Source organism: Hemicordylus capensis, chromosome 13, assembly GCF_027244095.1.
Source record: "Hemicordylus capensis ecotype Gifberg chromosome 13, rHemCap1.1.pri, whole genome shotgun sequence".
Classification (NCBI taxonomy): Eukaryota; Metazoa; Chordata; class Lepidosauria; order Squamata; family Cordylidae; genus Hemicordylus; species Hemicordylus capensis.
In genome coordinates this window covers 4808438-4831341 of record NC_069669.1, presented here as the reverse complement: position 1 = coordinate 4831341, position 22904 = coordinate 4808438, and the positions used below count along the sequence as shown (strand labels likewise).

The 22904-nt window shown below is 48.3% G+C and overlaps 1 protein-coding gene across 4 annotated transcripts; it reads right to left on the bottom strand.

The window, feature by feature from the left end:
* Positions 1-5111: 5111 nt before the first annotated feature.
* Positions 5112-22901, bottom strand: LOC128336771 (alpha-N-acetylgalactosaminidase-like). Of its 4 annotated transcripts, none has more exons than XM_053276909.1 (8): positions 22768-22901; positions 21559-21729; positions 16323-16497; positions 13531-13708; positions 12875-12969; positions 10489-10650; positions 9186-9383; positions 5112-6585 (listed from the first exon to the last, which is right to left on the bottom strand). In XM_053276909.1, exons 2-8 carry the CDS (start codon positions 21711-21713, stop codon positions 6325-6327), a joined length of 1224 nt encoding a protein of 407 aa, XP_053132884.1. In that variant the 5' UTR covers positions 21714-21729; positions 22768-22901; the 3' UTR covers positions 5112-6324. The 4 variants fall into 4 exon arrangements, with proteins under 4 accessions (XP_053132884.1, XP_053132885.1, XP_053132886.1 ...); XM_053276910.1 differs by lacking the exon at positions 22768-22901 and adding an exon at positions 22188-22451; XM_053276911.1 differs by lacking the exon at positions 21559-21729 and having other exon boundaries at positions 22768-22893.
* Positions 22902-22904: the final 3 nt, after the last annotated feature.

The window sequence follows — 22904 nt, the reverse complement described above, 5'->3', positions numbered from 1 at the left end:
GCCTGGGGGAGTAGATTCAGCTTCCCCGCACTGAACCTAAACATGCTCCTTTGCAATGCCAGGTCTTCTCAAAATAGGATCGAAATAGCCACAACTTGGATGAAGGATTGTCTTTCTTGGAGGCAATCAAGAGCCTTCAAGACCCAGCTTTTTTGCCTGGCTTTTAATGATATATGGTTTTAATTTTAATCTGGTTTAAATGTGTTTATTTTACTTTAATTGCTTTATTCTGTGTGTTTTTTATTTTAGTGAAAACCACTCTGAGCCACTTGAGGAAGGGTGGTATATAAATTGAATGAATGAATGAATAAATAAAAGTCCACCAGGGAGAAAAGCTCACTTACCAGCCCTTTTCCTGCTCTACTGGTTTGCAATTTCCAGGGAGTTTCTCTAACACAGAGGAGGCACCAACGTTTTACCTCTTCCTACCTGCAGTGGTACACTCCATTCTGTCCCACAGGCAGACTCTACCACCCCATTCCAGTCAGGCTTTAGACCAGCCCTGAAAATTGCCAAAATCCCTTAATGAGAGTTGGAGGCAACAGCCACAAATCCCAATTAATGTAGGTGGCCTGATGGCATCTTGATGATGCTCACGTAACCTTTCCCTTGTTGGTAGCTCCAACTCCTTTCCAACGAGCCAGGTGTGCAGCTGGGTGGTGCTTGCTTGTGTTGAGGTCTGCCAAAGGCTGGAAGGTTTTCTCCCACTGTCCTCCCACTGTCTCTTGGCACATCTCTTTCCTGCCCGGCTGCTTTGTTGGGCTTCTGTATCTTCCTCAGGCCAATTAAACAAAACAACTGCTTGCCCTTGACCCTGAGGGAGCACCTTAAAAGCAGAGGCGTATCTGGGGGAAACAGCGCCTAGGGCAAGCACTGAAATTCCACCCCCTGTCCAAACACCTGACACCCATCTTTCAGATAACTTTACCATAATATCAGCTAAAAAATACAAGTCAAGCTTGTTAATCTTCTAATATTTCAAAAAGCAGTGGACGTAGCCAGACCAAAAATTGCTGGAAAGGCAGCCTTTCCCTCCCCCCCTCCCACCCGTGCCCTCCCCACTTGTTCCTGGTGACCGTGAGAATTACCTCATGGCCTTCTTTGCTCATTGCACCTCAGTCCTCGAGAAACAGCTAGTTTCATAAGCTCTTGAAGATGAATTGCCTGCTTCAGCATCCCTTCCCAAAAAGAAACCGACGACATTCGAAATTGACAGCAGCATCTTTTCGTCTCTGAAGTGTTAGTGTTTTGCCCCATAATAGACTGAATCCGGGGAGGCTACTCATTCACTGGCCATCCACACAGGCTGGTCATTTGACCCCACAAATGAGCAGCCTGCACAGCTCAAGTTAAAACCGGGTCTCCACGCTTCTTGGCTGGGGGAGTACTAAAGTCAAACTTTGCCCTCAGTGCCAAAAACCCTTGACTCAGCCCTGTCCACATCCATTTCCAATCTCCATTCAAAATGCTGCTTATGCCCTTGAAAGCCCCAAATGACTTGTGGGTCAGGATACCTTAGCTTAGCTGGGCAGGCCCTTCTGCACATCTGGCCACCATCTGAGCAGGAATGTGAAAAAAGGCCTTCTCTGTTACAGCAGCCAGGATGTGGAACTGCCTGCCCCATGAGATCCTTTGGGCCCCACTCCCTTGATTATGTTTTGTTACTGACTGCTCTCTTCTGGCAGGCCTTTAGCATTTCTGCCACTGAACTGTGTGCTTAGTGTTCTCATTATCGTTGATACTATCTCTGCTGTTAATTGCTTTAACAATGGGATCATCATCATTTTTTATAAATTCCTAATGCTACCTGCCTTGGGCATTTCAGTTCCGAAACAGAAAGGCGGAATATATATATACTGAAGAGGATGCTCACCTGGTTTCTTGTGATGACTAAGAAGATCAGCTCCAGGCAATGACAGCAAAACAGGAACTTGGAAAAGGGGGATTTATTTTTCATGTTCAGACTGGGGTCAAAGTTTAACCCAGGGAGGGGTAGAGAAAAGGCTAGCAAGGATATTCTTTGGGTTAGCCACTTTGAGGGGCTTTTGCATGCCTAAAAGACGGCAGGAGTATATGTATTTATTATTTATTTTTTACATCCTGCTCTTCCTCCAAGGAGCCCAGAGCAGTGTACTACATACTTCGGTTTCTCTTCACAACAACCCTGTGAAGTAGGCTAGGCTGAGTGAGAAGTGACTGGCCCAGAGTCACCCAGCTAGTTTGCTGCACTGTTTCCAGACCATCAGGTGCGTTACATCACCTCATAAGCCACATTTGCAAAAGAGATCTCACAGGAGAAATGATTTCATGGATGGAGTCTCTCTTGTTAAATTAAATAAATAGCTACTCCAGCGGTCAGTTGCTTTGCTTCTAGGCATGCAAGTTTTCAGTGCATTTAAGATCAGCAGAGCTGCTACTGCTGATAGCTCAGTTCTTGCAAAATGGATGTGATAGTTGATTTCTAGCAGACACATGACTGTGCTGGGATAACCATGCACTGAGCATTGACAGAGAGATCCCTCCAGTGGTTTCCCAATTAAGGTTCTGGTTGTGACCGAGGTAACTCTTTTTGACTCCAAATAGATTTGTGGCTCAAGCAACTCAATAAATCACTTATTGGGCTCATTCAGAAGCAGCAGCCAGCCACCCTAACCCTTCACAGCTACCCAGAATGCCTCATAAAAGGGCAATCTTTCTAATGTGTGGTTGTAGGCGATTTAATTCTTCTCAGCCGTTCCAGGAAATGTGGCAGATTTCCTGGAAAACCATGGATTTTCAAACCTTGTGTGATATAGGAAGATGCTGAAAGGCATCATCTCACACTGAACGGGAGATGGCAATGGTCAACCCCCCTCCTGTATTCTACCAAAGATAAACCACAGGGCTCTGTGCTCTCCAGGAGTCGACACCGACTCGGACTCAACGGCACACTTTCCTTTCCTGCCCGAAGAGGCTTTTCATATTGATGCAGTTCACCTTTTGTTTACATGTACACTCCACTTTGCTAAAAGTCCGCCTAAGGCAGAAGAGCTGGCAGGGGTGTAGCTAAAGTTGAACAAGAGGAAGACAAATCACTCCAAGCAGAGTGACAGCTTGCTCTTCACTTCCTCTCCCCCCAAATTGATGGGGGGGTGGGGGCGGGCTTCACTTTTTGTCCCAAGCCCCACAATGCCCCTTGACCTGGCTTCAGATGAAACCTTGAGCATCTGGCCATGGGCTTGAAAATGACAACTTACCTTCACAGCATGATGTGCTGATTCTTCTTCAAGAAGACTTCTCTGTGGCTGTCCCGGGACTCTGGAATATGCTCCCTGTCAAAACAAGAGCTTCTCCCTCTCGGATTGCTTTTTTAAAAGTCCCTCAAGATGCACCTGTTTTCTCAGGCTTTTAGTTTAAAATAATTTTTTTTTAAACATTTGTTTTATTTCTAAATTATGTACACAATGGAGGGATACACATATCAGGCAATATAGAAATACAGATAGGACTATAGGTGGAGGAGAACTGGTCTTGAAGCAGCAAGCATCAATTATCCCCTTTGCTAAGCAGGATCTGCTCTGGGTTGCATTTGAATGGGAGACTACATGTGTGAGCACTGCAAGATATTCCCCTTAGGGGACGGGCCACTCTGAGAAGAGCATCAGCATGCTTGTGGGCAGAAGGACCCAAGTCCCCTCCCTGGCAGCATCTCCAAGATAGGGCTGAGAGAGGCTCCTGCCTGCAACCTTGGAGAAACCACTGCCAGTCTGTGTAGACAATACTGAGCTAGATGGACCAAGGGTCTGACAAAGTAGAAGGTAGTTTTCTATGTTCTTAGACAGACAGAGGAGCAATCTTGTGTGCCAGATGGCGGGGAACCCAGACAGCCATCAAGGGCAGCAAGAAGAGTCCAAGCGCCGTGCAGGAGGCTGTCTAACTTGCACTAGGCCCCAGGGGCTCTTTAGTTGCACATTGGCAGGATGATCGTGATGCCTTAAGCAGTTTCCGATGTCTACTAATTAAGATGGGGGCACAAGCCCCACTGAAATGAACAGGGGATGCACATGGGCACAGGCGTTATTTTAATTGGGGACCTCCCAGGAGTTGGAAGCAGTGGGTCAGAGCTGTCTCCCAGCCTGCCCCTGCTCCCCTCTCACTCCATTTTCATGCCCAAGCAGGAGCTGCAGGGAAGTTCAACCTGCAGATTTGCACAACTCCCCATAATTCCAGTGCAACTGGGGAAAGAGACGTGTCTAAGGGGAAGAGAGCGGCTCCTGGGGGAGCAAGCATGAATTGTCCCCTTTGCGAAGCAGAGGCCTCCTTGGTTTGCATTTGGATGGGAGGCCACGTGGACACTTCCCCTTAGAGGATGTGCCATGGGGATTCTGCTTTGCCTGCAGAAGGTCCCAAGTTCACTTCCTGGAAAAATCTCCAGACAGAGCTGGGAAAGACCCAGCTGAAACTCTGGAGAAGCCACTGCCAACCCGTGTCGACAGTACTGAACTAGAAAGACCGAGGATCTGGGGAAAGGCTCTTTCACTGGGAAACAGCATCTGCATACTGGCCTGCAGAAGGTCCCAGGTTCAACCCCTGGCAGCATCTCCAGGTAGGGATATGCACGGAACCACTTCGCACTCCTGGTGAATCAATTCCGGCAACTGGCATTCGAACCGGCTCAGAGGGAGGGGTCGCTTTTAAAGGGCAGGGAAGGCGCTGCCTACCTGCCAGCCCCTGCCCCACCGCTTTCCCCATGCCAAAAAGCAGGCAAGTGGGCCTGCAGCGTGCCTGCATGCAGTCGGGGTCAGCGTTGCCATTCAATGGGCTGACGCACCTTCCCTGCCCTTTAAAGCGAGCCTTCCCGCCCTTCTGGGAGTGCATGGAACTGGTTCCGTGCACATCCCTATCTCCACGTAGGGCTGAGAGAGACTCCTGCCTGAAACTTTGGAGAGCTGCTGCCAGTCAGTGTAGACAATACTGAGCGAGATGGACCAACGCTCTGAATCTGTAGAAGGCAGCTTCCTCTGTTTCTAAGGGACTGCAGTGCCCACGGGGCTCCAGCTTCCTGGCTCTTTTCTGCCGGCAAGTCTTTTGCATACGTTCCGACCGAGACAGGCAAGGCACCGACCACAGAGGAAAGAATAAAAACCAGACGTGTTTATTTGTGGGCAAGTGATTGCTTTTGGAAGCACAAAGGCACAGAACTCCATGGCTTTAAAAAGGAACATTGGGTCTCCTCTGCTGATCATCCAATCACAGGGTTGGAGAGGTGAGCCCACAAATTACAACCGGTGAAGCAGAGGGGACAAAGGCTGAAAAAGATGCTGCCGTGGAGGTTTTTTTGGAGGAATCACTGCTGGTTAGGATGCTGCAGGGGCAGAAGAAGCCACACCAGCAGGCATCAGACAGCATTGCTGCACCTGCCCAGGAGAGATTCCCAGCCAGGCAGAATCTCCTCTATATTTAAGCCACCTCGGTATTGGGAAGAGCCGAGAGATCCAGCTGTTGCTCTCCTCCGGCAAGATGGAGGTCAGGGAGGCAGCGGAGCCATTGCAGCAGGAGTTGGGGAAGCCCAGCCTGGTGGCCCCTTCCAGCAGCATGAGAGATCCAGCTCCACCCAGGAGGCAGCTGTGCAGTTTCACCCAGGACCACTCCTTTGGCTCGAGAAGGCCTGAGAAAGGGCAGGAGAGTCTGAGCAGAAGGCCCTGATTTCCCAAGCAAGGCTGAGGAGGAGGAGGAGGAGGAGGAGGAGGAGGAGGAGGAGGAGGAGGGAGAGAGAGGATGGCCATCTCCACTGAAGCCAGGTGGCGGTCACCTTCCGAACTGGCCCCAGCTCTTGCACCTCGGAGGGCCGCTTCATCCTGGACAACTGGGCTCTTTGGTGATGGTTCTCGGAAGGGAAAGGCACGGCCTGCTCACCTGCAAGCAGCACACCTTGGGCCCTTTCTGGTTGCACTGCCACTGTGTATCCTCGTGCAAATGGCTGGCCAAGGGGAAGCTGGGCCCTCCCCCATTTGCACCGCTCCAGGAGAGAGGTCGGGGCTGTTTTGGTGGTCCTGATCCCTCCTCTGATTCAAGGCAGGCTCCCTCTCAAGGATCCGGCAAGTTCTCTTCCACAGCCCCACAGGGATCTCTCGGGGGGAGAAGAGGGGCAGGGCTGGTTCTTGCAAAGTTCAGCCCAAGTACTGCCAAACCTCCCGTCGGGGGAGTAACAGCGGCCTCCCAATTCTGCATCCTGGTCGACAGCCACCTTCCGTACAATGAGCTGAACTCCCGGCTTCCCTGGATTATATTCAAAGTGTGCAGGCTGCTGGACGGGGGGTGGGAGTGGGGCGGTGGCTGGAAGGGCTAGCAAAGAGGCCGGAGGAAGAGCAAGACGACGCCCGTCGGAGGAACGTTGGCGCGGATCGGAGCACTGGGCAAGTAGTCCCCCACAAAGGACTTGTCCAGCACGTTGAAGACCTTGTAGCCGGCCTTGCAGTCCAAGATGCCCAGCAGCTCCACCGTGGTCACAAAAGGCTTTGGCATCCCATCGGTGCCGGTGTTCACAATGGCGACGGCGTAGTGCTGGCCAAACAGGGGCCTCTTCCACACCTCAAAGCAGTGGGCCTGTTTGCCAGAGAAGAGGAGGTTAGGGTCGCTCCGCTCAATGCCTGGCAAGGGCTGCCTCACTGAGCAAAGAGGCACCTTCGAAAGCAGCAATCCTCTTGGAGCTTGCAAAGGGGAAACGACTGTCCCTCTTCAGACCCTCTTGGGGGTGTTACTAGTGTCTACCTGGTGTGTCTTTTTAGATTGTGAGCCCTTTGGGGCAGGGAACCATCTCCCCATTCCTCTTGCTATATAAAACAGGTTGAGAACCGTTTTCTTAAAAGCAGTATGGGAAGCTCTCTCTCTCTCTCTCTCTCTCTCTCTCTCTCTCTCTCTCTCTCTCTCTCTCTGGTGTACCTGTGGCTAATCCCATGTGTGGCAGCTCTCGCAAGAGTTTACGAGTGAACTGCTGGCAGGGGAAGAGGAAAGTGTTGCCGCCGGGCAGGCAGGCAGGCGGGGAGGGGAGGCAGAGAAAGCGGCAGCGCCTGGCTGGCGGACAGGGAAGAAAATGGCAGGTGTGGGAGGGGGGGAACTAGAGGCGCAGATGTTCTGCACCCAGCCCAGCTAGTTCTTATACCTCTCCTTTCTCTCTCCCACCCATATTCTATAAGCAGCACCCTGCAGCTACTGGGATCCCCTTCCTTCTGCTAGTTGGGGGTGTGCACAAAACTGGTATGCCTGGTTTTGTTCAAGTCCAAACTGGACTCGAACTGAACTGGGCATGTTCAGTGTCTGGCTTGAGATCGAGCTGAACCAAGCCTGGACCGGCTCGAAGGCTGGTTCCATTCCCCATTCTTCTTGAAGATGATTGAATAAACCCCCTGACATTGTTCCCCCAGCGGGACGGGCTCCATCACCTGAATGCTGGATAGATGGCGGATGGCCCCCAGCATCAGCTGATGTTTGGGCCCCTTGTGGGACTGGGGGGAGGGTAGGAAGTAGTCCAGAGGCTGGGTGGCAAAATCCAGGGAGTACCCCTGGGACACGGTCTGGAGAACTCAGGCACCCGAGAACATCTGTGCCCAGGCCTGAGCAAACCCCTGTAACCTCCCCAGCCCCACCCCACCTGAGAGAGCTGTTGCTCCTGGGGATAGTCAGTGTGTGGGGTTGCACTTGAAGGAGGGCTTGGCCGACTGCGCGGTCTGCCGGAAGCGGCGTGAGGAGTTGTCTCATAAGGGGGGTTGGGTTCTGGACCAGGCAAACCTGTCCTGCCTGTTCTGGTGTGGACAAAAGGACGACCTATATCCTTTGGAAGTAGAGGAAGGTGGGGTAAAACTACGGTGCTCAGGCTGCTGAAGGGTCGAAGGCAAAGCCTTCTTCTTATCCCTAGTTTTGACCAATATTGGTTCTAGGACCTCCCCAAACAGTTTCCCTCCTTTGAAGGCAGAGTTGGCCAGGTTCGACCAAGACTTCTGATCCACTTTCCAGTTTTTAAGCCACAGGTGGCACCTAACAGTGATATCCGAAGCCAGGGCGTGGCTGAAAGCTGCGCCGTGTCCAGGGAGGACTAGGCCACGAACGCGGCCGCTTTGCCCAGTTTGTTGAGGCCTTTTCTGAGGCCAGTCAGCTCTGGAGGGGCTGTGGAATAAGATCTCTAACCTAGAGGACTGCTGCCCTAGCAAACATAGAGTTGGCTATAGATGCCCTGAGGGACAGGGCCAACGCCTCATGCAATCTGCACAAGGCACAAGGCAGAGGAGGGTTTTTTGGTTTTTTTTAAAGGGGTAGAAGTGGAAAGGAAGGTGCAAAGGCTAGAGAACAGGAGGAGAGGTAAGGAAGGAAGGCAGCATCTTCTGTCTGCTCTGGAGCTCTGCAGGAGAAACTAAACTTGGAGGGGCTATCTCCCCGGGCCTCTTAAAGGCTTTTTGGCTCATTTAAATATGCCCTGCCCTCTGGAGCATGCTGGGGAGGATAACCCATGTGAGATGTCCTCACCAAGCAGCTGAGAAGGTACCAGCATTCTAAAAGTCCATGCTTAATAACGGATGAAATCCTTCCCCACAATGCTGTGAGAGCCTGCTTAGCCTATTCCTACCCACTTCCATGCCATTCCCCTCTACAAGACAATGCGGACCCTCAGGGACTACACAGTGGGGCCTTCCAGCCCCCTCTTTGCCTGGAACCCTGGCACTGTCTTCGGCCACAACCCCCCCTGGCAAGCCCCACAGAAGGGAGCAGGGCTCTCCGAAGAGAAACCCTCCCGGGCAGGACTTCAACGGAACAGATCACATGGCAAATTCCACAGAACCACAGATCTGCATGGGGCTGGGGCAGGGTTAAACGGGCCCCTAGGCAGTCAGCGCTGCCCTTGACGTGGCCACAGAGAGAGCCGCCACCCACAAACAAAGCTATTAAGTGCAAGACTAAGGCGAACAATCATCTTGCTACACTTTAGCACCCCAGCAATTAATTTGGTCAGGCGGGGGGGGGGGAAGAAAAGAAAAAGAAAATGCAGTCTGTGGCTGCCAGCAGGTGCCAAGCAACCTCTGCAAGGATTGCACACGGAGGATGAAGAAATGGGGCGCGACACCCATTGATCTGTACGTTCAGGATGCAGGAACCACCCCGTGGAATGCAGAACAGCCTGGCTCAAATCCATGTCAATGGCCCTTGCCACATACCTTGATAATACGCTTGCCCTGAATTCCCAGACAATCTTGGTTGATGTAGATCAAGAGCCGATTCTGCAAGAGGTTCTTGGCCTCCTCCGAGATGGTGCGCAAATTGCAGGACATGAGGAACGGGGAGGCCAGGATCGCCCAGAGTGCCACCTGCACTTTCGACTGCTCGATGCTCAGGCCAAAGTCCCCGACTAGAAGCTGAGAATGGAGAAGACAGGCAGGTTAGCCCACCAGGGAAGAGACGCTTCCTGCGCCACTTTGAAGAGAAGGGCAACACAAAAGAAAAACAGAACTGAATGACCACTTCAAAGCTGGATTCTGGAAGCACAGTACGTATTTATTCAAATTTAAAAGGAAAACCAGGTGAGCTTTTGCCTACCCCCTCTACCGGAGGTCTCTGTCCTTGCCTTAGGACAGGGGCCCCTAGATGGAGATGATGGGAGTTGTAGTCTAACAACATCTGGGGACCCTTGCCCTAGGACACTCCTGGAAGCATCGATGCAGGACTGAGCTTCGTAGAATTACCTGGTGCTGATAATCTGCAGAATCAGGCATTCTTACGATGCCATTTGTCTCTCATAATAATATCATTCATATTGACCATTTCTAGTTTTCAAGGTACTTAACGTTATTATCATTGTCATTATTTACTTTCTATAAAGTGCCTTACGTCTGCTTAGACGAGGTACAAAAAAATTAGAAACAGGACAGGGCCTCTCTTTCAGGCAGCTTGGATCCTTTCTCGGGATCTGTGTCAATGTCCCTTTTGAATGGGTAAATTCCTAGTAGGTTTCATGTCTGTTTCTCTCTTATTGCTGGAGTCTCCAGGAATCGGCTTCCTGCTGAAATATGAGCATCTCCTTCTCTGTTTGTTTTCAGGAAGACCCTCAAGACTCTGTTTTCGCAGGCTTTTAATTAGAATTAATTTTAATAATTTGTTTTAATAACTATTTTATGCGATTATTTTTATTGTGTCATGTATTTTAATCCGTGACTTTTAAATATTTTAAATTTTGTACACCACCTAGAGACGTACAAATTAGGTGATATGCAAATATGAGAAATTTAAAAAAATATTTAAAATACTGAATCAGACGTGGTGCTGTTCTACCCAGACTGACAGCAGCTCTACAAGGATTCAGACAACCCTGCTGAGATCCTGTGATTGGAGATGTGAGTAACTGAGCCAGGGACCTTCTACAAATAGTGCATGGTCTCTGCCACTGAGCTATGCAGCCGCCACCCCACCCCAAAACAAAGTTGTCAGCAGGTGGAAAGGAAGGATGGGCAGTGCTGGCCTCACCGTATCAGGATCATTCCACTTTCCCGGGCCAGCAGCAGGCTGCAGTGCGTCCCCGTGATCTCCGTACCACTCGAAGATGTGGGAGAGGCTGGTCCAGGAGTCTTGAATATCGACATAATTTCTCCACAGGTTGCAATACTTGCCAAGTAAATTATAATCCACCTGGGGGAGGGGGAAACAGAAGGCATAACTGATGATTTGGCCGTGCAAATGACATCACTGCGAATCGCCTGTGTGCTGATGCTATAAGAACAGCCCTGGGGGATCAGGCCAAGGCCCATCCAGTCCAGCATCCTGCCTCACACAGCAGCCAATCGGCGGCTCTCAGGAAGTCTGAAAGTGGGGGAAAGAGGGAAACCGCCCTGCCTTTGGTGCTCCCTAGTGCCTGGTGTTCAGGGGCATGCCACTTCTGATCCTGATGGAAGCATACTGCTACCAAGGCACGCCGCACCCATGCAAGACCTGCTCAGCCTGCGTATTTGTAAACAAATAATGTTAACAACCGAGAACCCCTGGCTAAACCCAGCCCCCTGAAAGATGTCACCAGCCTGTCCCCACTGCCAGCCCAAGAGTGAAACAGCCGCAACAACAAGACTCACTAGGGGACCACCTTGGAGGTGGGGCGGAGGGGCTTGCTGGTCAGGGTAGGAAGCATGAATGGTCCCATTTGCTAAGCAGGATCCACCCTGGTTTGCATTTGAATGGGAGACTACATGTGTAAGCTCTGTAAGATCTCCTCTTAGACTGGGGCTGCTGTGGAAAAAGCACCTGCCTGCTTGCATGCAGAAGGTTCCAAGTTCCCTCCCTGGCAGCATCTCCAAGATAGGGCTGAGAGAGAGTTCTGCCTGCAACTTTGGAGAAGCCGCTGCCAGTCTCTGTAGACAATGCTGAGCTAGGTGGACCAAGGTTCTGACTGGGTAGAAGACAGTGCCCTATGTTACTAACTCTTCCCCCTTCTGCAGATCCGATCCTATCGGGTTCTACCTCCCTCCTCCACACACAAATGAACCATATTTATGAAGCTGTAGCCAGGCAATCCACTGTGCTTTATAATTGGGCTCAGATGCAGCAACACTCAGAGAGGTTCCCCAAGATGAAAGCTATTTGTTCGGGCTGCAATGTTTTGTCAGTTCAGGCCATCTTTAAAAAAAAAATAAATCTTTTTCAATTTCCTGAAAATGCTGCCTCCAATGAACAGGGCAGGAGTTCATTTTTAGCACATATAAAGACCTGCAGATGGCAAGCAGCATGTCAAAAGTTTCTTTTGAGATGCTGCTGCTATGACATATGCCTGAATCCCCTAAAAAAAAATCAAGGGCTCAGATCCTAAACTACATGGGTGGAGTTTAGGGATGTGCACAAAACCAGTTTGCCCACTTCGGTTTTGGCACCCCCGAACAAGGGGCCCAGTTTGGTTCAAGTTCGAACCAGTATGGGCCTGGTTTGGGGTGCCATCCACATTAAATTTATAAAAAAAATAAGGCAGACTTATTGCCGCTGTGGGCATCGGTGGGTGCTGCTGTAGCCACGGGCAGGGAGAGTCCTCTGGAGATTCCCCCTCCGCCCACCAGCCTCCCCCTGGTCTCCTACAGGCCAGTTTGGCACTCTGTGAGTGCTCTGCAACCATTTTTGAGGCTGCCGTGCATGCACACGTGCCTAAAAAGTGGCCCCTCACAGAGGGCCGAACCAGCCTGTAGGAGACCAGGTGTAGGCCCGGTGGCGGGGAGGGAGAACCGCCAGAGACCCCTCCATGGCTGCAGCAGCAACCCTCCACTCAACTTTAAATTTTTTAAAAATGTGGATGGCACTCCCGAACCAGTGGCCCCGCGAGGGGGTGGGGGTTGGCTCAACTTCGAGCCAAACCAAGTCAGGTTCGGCTCAAGGTCAAGCCCTTACACTGACCCAATTCAAGCTTGAGCTGACTCGAGGTCAAGTCAGCTTGTACATAGTAGAGGAGTCACATGGTCGTGGAGTTACATTCACAGAACAGCACTTGCCTGCCCCTTCCCTCTGGAATCCTTTGAAAATTTGCAACTGAGGGTGGAGGAGGACCCCCTTGTGACGCTGGGGGCAGCAGCAGGAAAGGGGGAAGTGGCAAAAGTGAGTCCCATCCCAACGTAAGCACAAGTGCTTTATGCTCCCACAAGAGTGCCTTAGGATCCAAGAAGAAGAAGAAGAAGAAGAAAGCCTGCTCTTTGCTTCAGAACAACGGCTCTGATGATCCACAGGAGTATGTATGCCAGTAAAATAGACTACAATTTAGACAATTACTCCATGAAGACTTCTTTGACTAGGTGGGCAACTCTGTCATTAATTCAATGATCTCCAGAACACTGCCTATTATTCCACGGTATGGGCAGAGGCACGGAAATGGTTCTGAAGTTACCTTTGGTGGAAGTCCACCATCGTAGGCAGGCCAACTGCAAGCAAAAGCGATAGGCCGGCCTGTCTTGTTCAGCGCCACGCTCATCTTCGGGAAGCCTGAGGAAGAAAGAGTTGAGAGCAGACTCATTCGGATATTCAGGAGAATGCACAATTCAAGGGGCATTTAATCTTTAATTTGCAATACATTCTATGCTGAGGGGAACAACAGAAACTCTTGAGGATGGATAGATAATGTGTATTATGTTCGTAGACAAGAAAAGGGGAGAAACCCTATAATATACCAATACATGCAGTCTTGAGGCTGTTTCAGCAAAAGCAAATCAATATTTAACAGCCTGATCCTATACCACAGGGGTGGGCAGGCTGCAAACTTGTAGGATCGACTATGCTTTTTATTAGAACTCCAAGGTCCAACAACTGGAGTCAGGCGAAATATAGGAGCTGAGGACCATCCATCAACTTCAGCAGACCAACCCTCACCGGGGGATGCTGGGAGTTAAGAGTTCAACAATATCTGGGGACCAAGGTTGAGAACCATTGATTTAATGCCTCTGTCACCCTGCCAGCCCTCTTTCTGAAATGGGACAATTCAGGTTTCAGCAGCCTAACCCCAAAAATCAAGCACTTTATCTTTCTTTTTCTTGGAGGGACACAAACCTTCTGCCCTGACAGAAGAATTGGAGAAGCAGCCATCCAGCTTCAGCAGGTCAACCCCCCACGCTGCAAAGGTTTTAGCATCTGTTTCGATGTTTGCTAGGGTCGTCCCAGGGAAGCCTTCGCAGGTGGCGGTGCCCATGTCGCTGTAGATGCCAAACTTCAGACCTTTTGCATGAACCTGGGGAAGGGAAGGAGAATGACAGCAGGGAGGGGAGGGCTTGGTGGCATCGCCAGTACGCGCACCTCCAGTTCCAAGGCTCTCAAAGAGCAGGGCTGGGCAAGTCCCCCCGTCTGAGACTTTGGAGAGCCTGGATGGAATATAAGGCAGCTTCATTCAGTCTCAGGCTGATGTGTGAGCACTGGAAGATATTCCCCTCAGGGGATGGAGCCGCTCTGGGAAGAGCAGAAGGTTTCAAGTTCCCTCTCTGGCTTCTCCAAGGTAGGGCTGAGAGAGATTCCTTCCTGAAACCTTGGAGAAGCTCCTGCCAGTCTGGGTAGACAATACTGAGCTAGATAGACCAATGGTCTGACTCAGTATATGGCAGCTTCCTAATCCTCCCTCGTAAGTCCCAGTGAACTTAGGAACCTGGGAAGCTGCCTTTTATCGAGTCAGGCCTTTGGTCCATCTAGCTCAGTACTGTCTACACCAGGCCTGCTCAAATGTGGCCCCCCAAACTATTTTTGGACTACAGCTCCCATAACACCCAGCCACAGTGGCCAACAGGCAGGGATTATGGGAGTTGTAGGCCCCTCCTCCTGTAGGAAGGCTGAAGTTGAGCAGCCCTGCTCTACACAGACTGGCAGCAGCTTCTCCAAGGTTATAGGCAGGAGTCTTTTCTCAGCCCTATCTGGAAATGCCAGGGTGGGAACTCCTAATCTTCTGCATGCAAGCATGTAAGTGCTCTTCCTAGAGTAGCCCCATCTTCTAAGGGGAATATCTTACAGTGCTCATACATGTAGTCTCTCATTCAAATGCAAACCAGGGTAGACCCTGCTTAGCAGAGGGGGCAATTCATGCTTGCTACCACAAGACCAGCTCTCCTCGCATAACTTCATGGGGCTTTCTACTAATTAAGCATTCTTAGAATGCCTCTGTGAAGGAGTAAATGTCATTGAACTCTGTGGAATTTACTTCTGTCAATATGATTAAGTTCCATCTAAGATTCATGGCCTTTTCAGATGTGGCCCCTCAACTTTGGAATGCTCTCCCAGAGGAGCTTCATCATATTACCTCCCTCAGTGTTTTCAAGAAACAACTGAAGACACATCAGCTTAGAGAGGTTTTTTAATGTTTTGTCCGCGGCTTATATCTGGTAGGTTTTGTAGTGTTTAGCTGTTCATTGATAACTACATTTGTCATTTTAATTGTGCTTTTAGCCTGGTCTTTTAATTCTATTTATTTTTTGTTCTATACTGTATTTTATTAATGTTGTAAGCTGCCCTGGGCAATAGCACTGGAGTGGTGGGGCATAAGTATTTTAAATAAATCCATACATACATCTAGAGGGGACTGAACTGCATCTAGTCTGAATAAATTTGGTTAAACCGGAAGTCAGCAGTCAAAACTTCAGTATTGTGGAGTTCACTAATAGTATGTGTTTTATTGCATACATTGATTAGCAAATGTGAGTTATTTAACCTCTAAACTGCATTTAGAGTTGCATTTTAACTGATGTTATGGGTGAAATGTATTCTGGTAAATGCAGATAGAACAGAAGTTGTGATTTGGACCTGTAGAGTTTTATTTCATGGCATTTACAGTTTCAGCAACACACAGCTAACAGCACAAAAATGCATGTTTCTTCAGAAGGAAATCCCGCTGAGTTCAGTGACATTTATTTCCAAAGAAAGATGTCTAGAACTGCAGCTTTAAAACATCTGGTTGAATCCCTGACTTCATCAAGTGACTCGAAGAACCTCTCTTACAGAGCACTGGATTGCTTTAGCTGTTTCAGTTTGTTAGCATTAATTTTATTGTTGCTTTAACCATTTGTAACCCACCCAGAGAGTGAAGTTTCGGGCAGTTTTGAAATATAACTAGTTAATCCAGCTTGATGCAACTTCCTTCTCCACTTCACCATGCATGTTTACAAATATTGCAAAAGAAAATTGACATACAAGAACTGTTTGCCTAAAATCAGCACAAAAATACACCAAATAAACAAGCAGTAAAGTTGTTCTAGTAAGAACAAATCTGCCTACTTTCCTTTCACAATCCCTACAACTGGACTAAATTTGTTCCAAATTGGTTAGGAAGTTCACAAGTTAGCCCATTTGCACCTCAAACATTCATACATCTGCCATCTTGAGTTGGGGTGGATGACATCATCACAAACTATGCATTTGAGGTGTCCCTATGTGTCCTTACAATTGTACCAAATTTGGTCCAAATTGGTTCCTACTTGCACCTCAAACTTTCACGTGTCCACCATCTTGAATCAGGGTGGATGACATCATTACAAACTACACCCTTGAGCCATCTCTATGTGTCCCAACACCAGTAGCAAATTTGGTTCAAATTGGTTAGGCGGTCCACAAGTTAGCCCTCTTGTGCCTCAGACGTTTCTCTTCAGCCCTTTTGTGTCTCAAAAGCAGACTAACAAAAAGTTATTAACAGAAGTGACTCTCAGAATTATTTGAGCAGTGCATTTTTGGTGTAGAATAGTGTATTTTTTGGAACACTAACCTTTTCCAGTCTGGTTAATTTTAAGTAGCTTTTTTTGGCAGCTTCTAAATCTGAAAGCTTTCAGAGAGAACTTGGTCCTCAGAATGACACATGTGACTGAACTTACGTAATCAGCAAGGGCTTTAATGCCACTGGGAAACCTCTGAGGGTCTGCCTGGAGCCTGCCCTGAGCATCTCTTTCTTCAGCTTCCCAGCAGTCATCCAGGTTGATGTACTCATATCCAAGCTGCTTCCACCCATCTTCTGCCATTCTGTCTGCCATCGCCTTGAACAAGTGTTCACTGTGAAGAAACACGAATACCAAGACGACAAATATTTATATACCACTTTTCCACAAAAGTTGCCGAAGCAGTTTAGATAGATAGACAGATAGATAGATAGAGATAAATACAAATGGCACCCTGTCCTCAACGGGCTCACAATCAAAAACCGAAAACAAACACCAGCAACAGCCACTGAACTTTGGCTCTCCAGCTGTTTTTGAGCAACTACTCCCATAATCCCCTGCCACAGTGACCAATAATCAGGGATAATGGGAGTTGAAGGCTAACGTCTCCAGAAGGGCCAATGCTGTTGACTACAATTCCCATAATCCTCAAGCAAAAGCCATTGCAGCTGGGGATTCTGGGGATTGTAGTCAACAACATCTGGGAATCCCTGTTAAAAGGGAACACAGGTTGCAGTGAGGGGTCATCTCTGTACAACACTCTCCCTGCCTGCAGATATCTCACCAGCAAATTTTGCTCTGTTGAAAAGACCCCAAACAACCTGTTCCAAGTTATCCTCATCTGTTTCAAAGGCATGCTTACTTTCTGGGTCTGGAAAACTGGTTAGCCCAAGAAATTACACTGCTGCTCCAGGATCCCTTGAAATGTCACAGAAGATGCTGGAGTACAACCCTTGGACTTGAAGTAAGGAATTGCTAGCTCCTAGAGCTTGAAGCATGGGGCCGAGGGGAGAGGGGTTCCTTGGAAAAGGAAAGAGAGCACTAGAATTGCCAGTATATGCTGGAACCAGGAGAAGCTGGCTCCCTCTAGTGGGGACTCCACAGGAGAAAGACAGGCTGCTTACCTGTAACTTATGATCTGAAGATGATCCATTGTCAGTCATGAGAAATGGGTTACTGCGCCTGCACAGAGACCTCTCGGATGGATTAACTAGCTCCTTGTTGGCACCCCTCTCTGCTGTGCACGTGCTCCGTGCCTTTCTTTTCCCGGCAGTCGGATGCCATTTTGTCTCAGTTTCTTGGAGATCTATCTGATAGACGATTCACACGTCGTGGATTCATTGACCAAGTAGGTAAGTCAGTCTTCTTCTTAAAATGCTTCAGCGGGGAGGTATGGGCAGGTCTCATGACTGACAACGGATCACCTCCAGATCATAAGTTACAGGTAAGCAACCTGTCTATCTGGAAGTGATCCATTGTCATCATGAGAAATGGGTGACTAGCCAGCTTCATCTCCAGAGCCAGTGTGGTGTAGTGGCTAGAGTCTTGGACTAGGACCGGAGAGAGCTGAGTTCAAATCCCCATTCAGCCATAATACTTGCTGAGTGACTCTGGGCCAGTCACTTCTCTCTCAGCCTAACCTACTTCACAGGGTTGTTGTGAGGAGAAACCTAAGTATATAGTACACCACTCTGGGCTCCTTGGAGGAAGAGTGGGATATAAAATGTAAAAAATAAAAAAAAATTGTGGAGGGTGCAGCCATTTCACCCACTATTGAAGAATCCTTTTAAATACCTCTCCTCCAAAGTTGGTCTCCACCGCCATACGTAAGTCTACAGCATAGTGCTTAATGAAAGGTAAGTGTGTAGACCATGTAGCAGCAACACATAAGTCCTTAAAGCGGAGACCAGATAAATGTACAGTGAAAGTAGCATACGCTCTCATGGAGTGTGCCTTTATCAGCTTGGGAGGTTGTTGATTCTGTAACTTATATGTTAAGAAAATGAGCTCCACTAACCAGTGTGACAGCCTCTGTCTAGACAGAGACAGGCCCTTATTCTTGCCTTTGAATAAGACAAGGAGCATTTTAGTTTGTCTAATACGTTCTGTCCCTTTTAGATAATACAGAAGGCGTCTTCTCACATTGAGAGAGTGTAGTGCATTCTCTAATTGTGATTCTGGCTCTTGGGGAAAAAGGAGGGAAGAACGATGTTCTGATTCAAATGGTCCGTTACCACCTTCGGTAAGAAGGCTGGGTCAGTGTGCATAACTACTTTATTAGGCTAGAATTGTGTATATGGTGCATCTGCCCTTAAGGCAGTTAACTTGCTTACAAGCTGGACAGTAGTGATAGCGATCAGGAAAACAATTTTGAGTGTCAAGTAACGTAGGCTTGCTTCACAAAGTGGATCAAAGGGAGCTTCCATCAGGGAGACCAAAACTAGGGAGAGGCTCCACTGTTCAGTAGGGTGTCTTATTGGGTGGAGGCCAGGTTGAGATTATTAACGCCCCCAAGAACTCCTTGCACGTGTGAGAAGGCAGAATGACCTTGCCAGCCGTTATGCTTTGACAAAATAGTGGCCAGGTGGACCCGTAGGGACACATTAGCTAGGCCCGCTTCTTTCAGGCTGGTTACATATAGCAAAACCTGATCCGTAGAGGCCTTGAACGGGTGGAAACCATGTTATATTATTATTATTACTAATTCGATTTTATACCGCCCTTTCAAAAATGGCTCAGAGTGGTTTACACAGAGAAATAACAAATAAATAAGATGGAACCCTGTCCCCAAAGGGCTCACAATCTAAAAAGAAACATAAGACAGACACCAGCAACAGGCACTGGAGGTACTGTGCTGGGGGTGGATAGGGCCAGTTACTCTCCCCACAGTAAAAGGTGCCTCTTTGCCCAGTTAGCTGGGCATGTTCCTTTGCATAAATAGCGACGTGCTTCCATTTACTTGAGTAACTCCTCCTGGTGGAGGCTTTACGAGAGTTCAGAAGGATATTTTTCAATAGCTGACCTTCCACGCTGTGTGTTGTAAGGTCCACAGAGATGGATGTAATATTTCCCCCCATCTCTTGACAGTAGATCTAGTGGAAGGTGGTAATAGTCACTCCCCATCAGTCTGAGTAGCGATGCAAACCATGGTTGGCAAGGCCACCATGGTGCCACCAAAATAGCCTGTGCATTGTCTTGTATCAGTTTTCCTAATACTCTTGATCAGGGGTGGGGATGGGACATATAAAGAAGAGTCTTTCCCCAGTGATGCTGAAAAGCACCCCCCAGGGATCCTAGTCCAATGCCCGCTCTGGAATAAAATTGCAAAAATTATTATAGTAGAGATGGTTGATAGACGGTGAAGGAGTTCTCTATCCCGATAAGTGAGTTGACTTCGACTTGTGTTTATTCAGAGGCAATGAATCACTATCCGATGTAACACGATGTCGTTTACGCTTCTTATGCCCAAGGTTGGTAGACTTGGGCTTCTTGAAGACAATCTCTTCGAGATCATCCAGCAGGGTTTGAGACTGTGCGAACAGACCCCGGGGGCAGACACTGAGAAGGAGGCTGTTGACGTCGGTGTCAGTCCCAAGATCGATGTTGATTCTGGTGTCAGTGGATGCAGCACGTCTCCATACAGGGCTGCTCTGAGGCGCAACGAGCAATTCTTCAAAGTCTGCTTCAAAAAAGATCTACAAATCCTACAAGAAGCCGGAACATGTTGCTCACCCAAACAGAGATCATGTTCATCAGTTGAGGGTAGTTTAGCCCTACACTGAGAGCAACGTTTAAATGTTGTCTTTTTCCTCTCAGCCATGACTTTTTCTTTTTCCTCTCAGTCATGACTTCCAAGCCGTGGAAAGGTAAACATCAAGTCCAAGTCCAAGATCCCAAGAATAGTCAACTCACAGTCTGAAGTTCAAAACACTGAAATCTGTCCGAAGTAACTGGAAGAATCAAGTCCAAAGTCCAAAAAGCGAAGAATAGTCAAGTCACCGTCCGAAATAAAAAACACTGAAAATCTGTCCAAAGTAATGCTTTGTTTTCCATAAACTGAGGAGCAATGAACCAGAGGTCTCAACACATCAGTGGTTGAAAAGAAACTGAGACAAAATGGCGCCTGGCTGCTGAGAAAAGGAAGGCACAGTGCATGTGCACAGCAGGGAGGGACGCCAAAGAGGAGCTAGTTAATTCATCCGAGAGGTTCCCGCGCAGGCGCAGTAACCCATTACTCATGATGACAATGGATCACTTCCAGATGTACTACTAAAGTAAAGTACAGTTGTTTTGTCAAGTTAGTGTCAACTCCTGGTGAACACAAAGCCCTGTGGTTTTCTTGGTAGAATACAGGAGGGGTTTACCATTGCCATCTCCTGTGCAGTATGAGATGATGCCTTTCAGCATCTTCCTGTATCGCTGCTGCCCAATATAGGTGTTTCCCATAGTCTGGGAAACATACCACCAGGGATTCGAACAAGCAGACTCTTGCTCCCTAGTCAAGTTACTTCCCTGCTATGCCACTACTACAACAAATATATACCACTAGTCAACCAGTTTACATAGTTTAAACATACATAAATAAGATGGTCCCCTGTCCCCAAAGTGCTCATAATCTCATTGCCCCATCCTCCTTGCAAGCCTGTGATTCAAGGCCCTGGATATCTGAAGGACTGCCTGTTCCCAAGGGTTTCTGCCTGCTTGACAAGATCATCGGAGGGAGCTATGGTCTGTGTGCCAACAACGAGAGGGGCTCGGTTGTTGAGCACGCAGGACAGGGCCTTCTGTCATTGCCCCCAGACTTTGGAATGCTCTCCTGGCTGAAATCCACTCAATCTCCTTGACAGTTTTTAGGGAAAAAGTAAAGACATGGCTCTTCACCCAGGCTTTTGAATGAAAGTATTGTTTTTACTGCTGCTTTGTGTTTTATGTATTATTATTTTAATGGGTTTTTTAATAGTTATTTAAAATCTGTACCATTGTATTTTAATTGTGCATTGTTTTATTTATATTGTAAACTGCTTTGAGACTTTTTAAAATGAAAAACTGTATGTAAATCAAATAATTACATAAATAAGGCCCACCAGCTGATGTGGTGATGGGAAGAACTGGGGGAGGGGAGAGGAAGAGTTTGCCAGACCTCCCAACTATTTTCAAGTTGTCAGAGGGACTTACATGCATGGAGTGTCCTGCTGAAAGAAGAAAGCTTGCTTCACTTCACACGGGTATAGTTTTTGTGTGTGGAAAGGGGTGGTCTAGGAGTGCAGAGGATTTCATGCACCTTCAAGCCCTGGCATAAACATTTGATACATCTTATGATGTATTGCAGAATTCCAGAACTTCTTTTCACAAACAACTAGGAGGCCAGTACAACCTGTCACATGTTTCCCCCCACCTGATGCAGTGTTCAGGATCATTTTTGCAGTCGAGGTTACATTTAAAGCGCTCCCAAGGCGTCCAGCCCATTGGTGGAGTCCTCAGCAGTCCATTGTCCAGAGAGAGAGCACACACCACCAGGCCAAGCAAGACCCCCAGGGAACAGAGCAGCATGATTTAGGCAGCAACCCTGCAGAAATCAGAGTAGGAATGCACTTACAGTCAATAATCAACACATTAATTCAGTTTAATGGCTTAAAAGCCATCACTGGTATCCAAGGCTAAATAGCACTAATGAACCTTCAGTGCTTCTTAAGTAATTAAGAATAGAGTATAACAGCTAACACGGCAAAGAAGGAAAACCGGTTTCACGATGTATTCTCACACCCTGTACTATTTGTTTTACTAAACAGCAGGCAACTCCAGGATCACAATCCCTCCACCCCCATTTAATCATCTCTTTTTGCTCAGGTGGTTAACTACTGATGAACTGCACACCTAACTAGATGAGCACTTTTAACTATTTCCAGGAACCAAATTACTTGCAGTTAGTTTCCCCCCACCCTGTTTAACCTGGGTAGTTATTAGAACAGTCTTATAACAGGCCCCTCTGTGACACAACACCATTTTGTTCTGACGACATCATACCAGGAAGAGCTGGAACTGAAAGCCCCCTGCTGTGCCATTGACAGGATGACATCATCCATTGTCTAGCTGCAGCAGACTGCAAATAAGAGCCCGTAGGACTGAAGCAGATAATCGGTTTTATACGGCGGCAAGTTTTTAAACCCTATTTTCTTTATCAACGTCGAGGATGCCAGGGCGGGCGGGGCACTGTTTTGCCTTTCCTCCGCGATGTCTCCCTTCCCTTTATTTATGGGTTTGAACCCAGCATTGTCTTAAGTGAAGTCACATGGATCGATTGTGACGTCGACTAGAGGAAAAGGGTCCCCTTTGATAACAAATGCCCTTCAAGCTCCGCCCATTACTGAATATCTTAATTGTAGCCACACCTACAAAGCCCGCGCGCAAGCGCACTCCGTCACTCTCCCTCGTTACTGAGGGGGAGAGCCACGTGAGTCAACATAGTCAAGAAGATCTACACATGCGCATTACACCCGATTTCCCCTTTTCCCGTGTGAGCTGCTCTCACGGTCCCCTAGCAGGGTCGACCCCGCGACACACCGAACCACAAAAGGCACAAGCGCGGCTGATTGCTGGTTATTACCGTGACAAGCAGTCAACATTCCTCTCCCCAGTTTTCTCCTTTCCCTCAGAGCTCTGCAGCTTTACTTCCCGTTTTCGAGAGGCGGGGCTTGCGGAGAGTGGCAAAGCTTCCGCCAATCAGAGACGCCAACGTTCAGC

Bases quoted from the DNA above. Each gene is read 5' to 3' on its own strand.
- LOC128336771 (XM_053276909.1), bottom strand. From the start codon at position 21,713: ATGCTGCTCTGTTCCCTGGGGGTCTTGCTTGGCCTGGTGGTGTGTGCT. The intron at 12,970-13,530 runs GTTTGTGTCCCT...TTTCTTCCTCAG, and splicing joins TTCTTCTGTCAGGGCAGAAG to GCTTCCCGAAGATGAGCGTG. The intron at 9,384-10,488 runs GTGAGGCCAGCA...CTCCATTCTCAG, and splicing joins AGTGGAATGATCCTGATACG to CTTCTAGTCGGGGACTTTGG.